This window comes from Styela clava, chromosome 14 (genome assembly GCF_964204865.1).
Source record: "Styela clava chromosome 14, kaStyClav1.hap1.2, whole genome shotgun sequence".
In the NCBI taxonomy this organism is placed as follows: Eukaryota; Metazoa; Chordata; class Ascidiacea; order Stolidobranchia; family Styelidae; genus Styela; species Styela clava.
In genome coordinates this window covers 13,340,660-13,347,229 of record NC_135263.1, presented here as the reverse complement: position 1 = coordinate 13,347,229, position 6,570 = coordinate 13,340,660, and the positions used below count along the sequence as shown (strand labels likewise).

At 36.6% G+C, this 6,570-nt stretch overlaps 1 protein-coding gene across 1 annotated transcript; it reads left to right on the top strand.

Annotated features, from left to right (window-relative positions):
• The first annotated feature begins 3,995 nt into the window (after positions 1 to 3,995).
• On the top strand, positions 3,996 to 6,538 carry LOC120341140 (S-formylglutathione hydrolase-like). Its single transcript, XM_039409584.2, has 2 exons — positions 3,996 to 4,083; positions 4,884 to 6,538. The coding sequence occupies exon 2, from the start codon at positions 4,921 to 4,923 to the stop codon at positions 5,779 to 5,781; it is 861 nt and encodes a 286-aa protein (XP_039265518.1). The 5' UTR covers positions 3,996 to 4,083; positions 4,884 to 4,920; the 3' UTR covers positions 5,782 to 6,538.
• The last annotated feature ends 32 nt before the right edge of the window (positions 6,539 to 6,570 follow it).

The following is a 6,570-nucleotide window of genomic DNA, read 5'->3' as shown; positions in this document are numbered from 1 at the left end:
TGAAGAGAGCTCGTTTCAATCGCGAAAGCGCTCGACCAATAATTACGACTTTACGTAATTCGTAACTTCGCTTCCGTAACTCGAAATAATTCCGTAATTCCGTAAATCCGTAAATTACGTGCAAGCCTAGGACGTGCCATAAACTGACTATTGTACATATCGTCGTTGTGCCGTATCTTCTGTCCTGTGTATTGTACTGGAGTTTTATTTGTATGGCCTACTTCATGTATATTGTCCGAATACAGTAATATAACGCAGCAGTCCTAAACTGCTGTTATACCGGTACTCATTAGGGGCCATTCTGGGTTCCATGCTCTTTTTAAACCAGAAATCGGGCGTCAGAAATACCCGCGTGCAAATAAAAATTCCTGTACAAATATAGCTCACGGCGTGGAAATCAACTGCGCCCGCGTGCAACTGACTTCGACATTAGATACCTCTTGATACATCCGCGTAGAATTACCGGTATTGGATAAAAAAATATGTTGAATCATAGCAAAAATGAACGTTTGACCTTTGACCCCCAAACATTATTTCTACAGTGTTTGTGCGACCAATGACATTAAACAACATGATGCGCAACTCCGCCATTTTTGGCCTAAGATCGTATCCGTTAGCGCGCTCCAATGCACATACTTGACGAGACGAAAACGAGCGGATGTGTGCTGTTTTCAAGGCATAGCACGAATGGTGTTCGTGCCTGCTTTGACAGTTGTTGTCGATTTTAATGATATTTTGGAAAGTTTAGGTAAAAAGAAATCGGAAAAAGGTAAGGTGAATACTATTGTTGTATATCATACCCGGGCATCGCACTGTTAAGTACATGTGGAAAAGCCAGCTTTTGTCAAATACTACGAAGTTATTAATTCAGTGCGGTACGTAGTTGCCCATTTGCCGAAATTGCATGTTTACCTAACCCTTATGGTTTCAAATAGTTCATGCACCTCCATTTAGATTTTTTTAATCAGTGAGGATATATACTCATTGCTGTAACATACTATTGCTCATTCACTTTTATTTGCGTATTGAATCAAAGGGTTAACAAGTTCACCTGACATTTCACTCATACCGGTCTATATTGTATAGTCTGATCACTCAAGTATTTGGAGCCACGAATGCTTGTAATTTTCTGACTAAACCCCTTTATTAGTTGGTTTATATACCAAATTCAGTAAAACATTTTTTACATAAAACATGAGATATTGGATTTATTTATTACTTTTCCATTCTAAATCATATAGACATAATTTATTTATTCTTAACGAAAATTAATAAATCTTCTCTCTTTCTTCAGATGTGAAAGTTGTGAACAAAACTGGGTAAGCTCCTGAAGCACAAGAGGCAATAGCGAGAATAGTAAGTATATCAATCAAGAAATTAAGCCGATATAAAGCAAAACTTTCAACTATTCGTCTAACCTCAATTTCCTATTATTTATTCAAAGGACAACTGTAGCAGAAGAGGAGATATCAGAAGTCTGGCGACACATCAGTGACAGTGTGGTTCAAATAAATATAATCAGAGTACTCCATAAATGTTTGCAATAGAAGAACAACCAATGGAGGAATGCAAAGACATTTGACCCTCCGGTAGAGTTGTGTATTGCACCCACATCCTGCAGGGCTTGAGGAAAATAATAAAAATTCCAAAGGGTAAGATTGCATAAGCAGTCTTATTTGTAAAAAAGCACAAAACACGCCAGACATACTTAAAACAGCTGTGGAAAATGAGAATTACGGGTCACTCACTGCCATAGCAGAAATTCAGGAAAGGGTATAATCATGATTCATGATAAAATACTGCTATATATTCTGGACAACTTCAATCTAGACCAGGGATGTCAAACTCACGGCCCCAGAGAACTTCCAGTGCGGCCTTCGAACGGTTAACAATAATTGTAATAGTATTTTGAAAGTTTTTTTTATCTAAATGTAATAGATTTTTCAAACCTTTTAAAGTGAAATTGATTATTGACACAGAAAACAAATAACTGAAATTAATTTTAAAAAATTAATTTTTTTTGTTCACATTTTGAACCAATTAGGAATACACATTAAGCTAGCAAAAGAATACTTAAATAAAAGACTTGAGTGATTAAAGTAAACGTAAAGTACATGAAGAAGGTGGCATTTTCGAAGAAATTGAAAGTTGCAATATTTCTGAATTTAACAAAATTCTGGAGATATTGTTTAATTTGTCATCAGTACAATGAAAAAAAACAATAAGCTTAGCAGTCAATATGACAAATTCGAAGACCAACTTCGAACAGAAAATTTCCATGTGTTGGTATATTAATATAATATATATATTATATTACAAGAGAGCTACGCACAAATATATGGACACGTTAGACCAGAGCGAATCAGTCCTTACCGGTACCTTTGATGCTGATGACACAAAAAAGATGCCAAACGTCAGGACAAATGTAATTAAAAAAAAAAAATGAGTTTATACTGTAGTATTTTTGTTAATTTTAGGTCCATATATTTAGATTAAGTCATTTTTAGTGTATGTATTATTCTTTCCTTATCCAAAGCTTGTTCAAAAATGATTTTGATGGTTGTACATAGAATTTTATGATTTTTTGTAATAAATACAGTAACTTGCAATAATATTGGAATGCAAATATTAATATGTAACTGCATTTGAAATTGAAGAAAATAATAAAACTTAATTAAACTTTTTAGTTGCATCACAATATATGTCACAGACTAAAACTATCTTAAAAATATCTTTCAAGTATACATTATCAAAAACAGTTTGCGGCCCTTTTTACAATTTCCAAAATGCAATGCGGCTCTCGAAAACTCATGAGTTTGACACTACTGATCCATCTAGAGTAGATTCTAGACGATTCAAGCATTGCTTTGGGAAATAATATCACTTCAATTAAATTGAAAAAAAAATCTCGCTATATTAAATACAAAATCGTTGCTATCATAAAGATAAACCAATTCAGCCACTCGAAATATATTGCCTTCACAAAGCAATGAAGGCAAAATGAACTTTTCATACTCCACAGCCCCTATTAATTTTTTTTAATTTTAATTACCATGTGATGGCCATACTTATCTTTAACTTGTATTTTTTGTCATGATGTATTATCTCAATGTGTCAAACATTTAATTAGTGTGCATATTTTGCTCCCAAATGAAAAAAAATGTATTGTCTTGTTTATTACCTCAGCTTGGAGTATTGACAAGAAAAAGGTGCCAGTGAATTACGTGAAAATTGTTTTAACTCTTTGTTGTCAGAATTCACAATTAATAGGAATTATAAACAGCTAACAATCAATGAGAATTATATGCGAAATCTCTCAGAATAAATTCGTCTTCTAAAACCGGAGGAAAGAAAAACATATGGGTAGTTTCCATTCACACAAGTCTTTCATGAAGACTTGCTGGAGCCATACTAAATGAGCATCGTCAGCTGCAGCTGATCGGTAAGGCTGCAAGTTAAGTTTCAGTCCTGCAACCTCCTACATAGAGGATAATATTAATTAGTGGGCTATGAGCTAAATTTCTAAATTTAGACACAAACCTATCTACGAGGCATTATGTACGTACCAGCAATGTTACCTACGATTAACTGAATATGTAATTTGTCTAATAAATTCACCTACTAAAGCAAGTTCGATAGGTGCAAACTTTGTGTTATGGAATTGTATCACAGCACCGTTAGGAGAAGTAAAAACAGTTTTGCTGTTTTGTATGACACCCTCTTTAAATGAAATTTCAATGTCTTTGAACTTTGTCATTATCTGCAAAATGTTTCACACAAATCTTTACGCTCTCGCGTTTGTGATCTTATCTGATAAAAAAAAACGTCTATGATGTCCAGAATTACTCTCTGCAGCTTGTCTGCCATTTCAGCTTGCCAAGTGAGCAAAACTACTTAGATATAGAGATTATTTTTTTTTCGTTACAGGCGCAAAAATGCAGGTACTACCCGTAAAATTGAATTCGCTCGCGTGCATTTTTGCGGAGCGCTAGCGCCCTCGGGCGTGCACCTGCCATGGAATCCAGTCTGGGTTAGGGGTACATGTCGCACATCTGTGTCCTAGGCCAGTGAGGTCTTGAACATGTAAGTATCTTGTCTCTTTTAAACTGTTTAATTGTTATGCAGATACTGTTACATTTTGAGGCAAATAAACATACATAGGTAAGGGTAAATCGTGGTAGTGTTTCTGATTCTAATCAGCTCCCTTGGCACCGGTCCTTGCATAATCCAGTAATCCCACGTTTCGTTCAAATTACCTGATACCCGGCATATTACAGTATTATTTGGGAAGGCATCTATGTTTAGTGAACTTGCACCTTGATTAGTTACCGGTACGTATTTGGTATCTTTGGCGCGGTGGTGTGGCTCAACGGGCTAAGCGTTAGGAATATGCTCGCCACCGCACCTCTAATTACTCGGCGTGGGTTCGCAGGTTTGAATCCCATGCAGGGAAGGTTATGTGCGAGAGGATCGCCGGACTCCTCGCCGTCGTTGGGTGGTTCACGTAACCGCTGGTCGGTTACGGCTTCCTCCACCACCAAGTCCATGCTTCCGAAAACAAACAATGTAACTAATCCCATACCCGACTTGGAATGGTAACCGGACGAGAGGCCGATTGGCCATATTGGTCTTATCGGCTTTCCTCTCCCCCCGATAAATATGTAAATCCTATCCTATACTGGATACTGCGGAACTGGGAACCACCTTACAATGGCGAGTCCAGCAATCCTCTCTCACATAATTGTCCCCCATGGTATTCGAACCCATGCAGGATAATCAGTGGTGACTGGTGAGCTTATTCCTATCGTCACATTTTAAAGTAGTAAATTTTATGGAAAAGCATGGAGTTCCGAAGACCTATTTTTTTTTTTTATCGTTTGCAGCATTACATTTCACATTGCTAAGCTAACATATTCAATTATGGCTGGTAAACTTGTTGAAAAGGCCTGCAATCGAAGTTTTGGTGGTCTTCAGAAGGTGTTCCAACACGAAAGCAATGAAGTAAAATGTATGATGACATTTGGTATATTTTTACCCCCACAAATTGAATCAAAGAAATGTCCTGTCCTATATTACCTTTCTGGTTTAACATGCACAGAACAGAATGTGGTGACAAAAGGAGGTTTTCAGCGAGCTGCTGCTAGACATGGAATCGTTGTCGTATGCCCAGATACAAGTCCGAGAGGTTTAGGCATAGAAGGGGAAGATGATTCATATGATTTTGGATCTGGTGCTGGGTTTTACCTCGATGCTACGGAAGATAAATGGAAAACCAATTACAGGATGTACTCATATGTAACAAAGGAGTTACCTGCTTTAATTCGTGACAATTTCAACGTCACCAGTGAAACATCAGTTACTGGTCACAGCATGGGTGGCTTCGGAGCACTTATGTGCGGTCTCAAAAACCCAAACCAATATCGATCTATCTCTGCATTTTCTCCAATTGTCAACCCCATAAATTGTCCATGGGGGCAAAAAGCTTTCAAAGGCTACCTTGGTACAAATGCTGATTCTTATCTGGAATACGACCCTTGTCATCTTATAAAAAAATACTCTGGACCTGTTACTGAAATTCTCATTGATCAAGGATCCAGTGATCAATTTTTCAAAGAGCAACTCAAGTCTGAGAACTTTGTTGAAGCTTGCAAAGGCACGAAAGTTACCCCTAAACTGCGAATGCAAGAGGGGTATGATCACAGCTATTTCTTCATATCTACTTTTATGGAAGATCACATTGATTTCCATGCAAAGTACCTGTGCTCTCAAGGAAAAATATAATTCTGTTTGTGAACACGTTAACATGGATGAGAATCTCAAGTCATCTGAGTAATTTTGATGGCGATTCGCTTATGGAGTATGAAATAGAATTTGCTAAATATTTAGCTAATTAGTTCCAGACTAGTTTGTTATAATTGCTCTATATTTGTTACCTTCTGCTCAAAAAGAGAGGATATACGATCATGGAATTGTGCCAAAAGCTTATTACTATTTCTAATTTTGTCACTATAAATCTGGTTTTTGGAAGTTTATTAGTGGATAATTTATTAGCTTTCTCTTAATTTAATGTTATCGAATCCATGCAATAAATAAAATTGTTTTATTATCAGTTTTATGTTCGGCATTTGAGTGTAAAGGGTTTCCCTTTTAGTAGAAACATGTCCGAGGTGTGAAGTTTGAAATGAAATTCGGTTGAGAACGGCAAAATATTCTCATGTATTATTCGCACTTGTAATGGAAAGTTTTATCAGCAAATGAGATTTGATCTTGGGAACTGATTAATGCTAGGATAAAGTGGTTCTCAACCTTCCTTGGATGGTGACCCCTTTCAGAGGTTTTGTAGTTTTATTTCGATTGGCAGATGCCAAATCTCATTATTATGATCAAACAATTCACACATAAAGTGAAAACACCCTGTGAAATACCCTTATCAGCTGATGGAACTAGGGTGAACGGGGAATATGTAAACGAAATTGCACTAAAATCAATTTGGTGCCTAGTATTGTGACTCTCGACTTGGAACCGCTATCCTATAGCCTGTGCAATGCAATAACAACAAACTTTATTGAA

Excerpts from the sequence above, each read along its gene's own strand:
- LOC120341140 (XM_039409584.2), top strand. The coding sequence starts at position 4,921 with ATGGCTGGTAAACTTGTTGAAAAGGCCTGCAATCGAAGTTTTGGTGGT.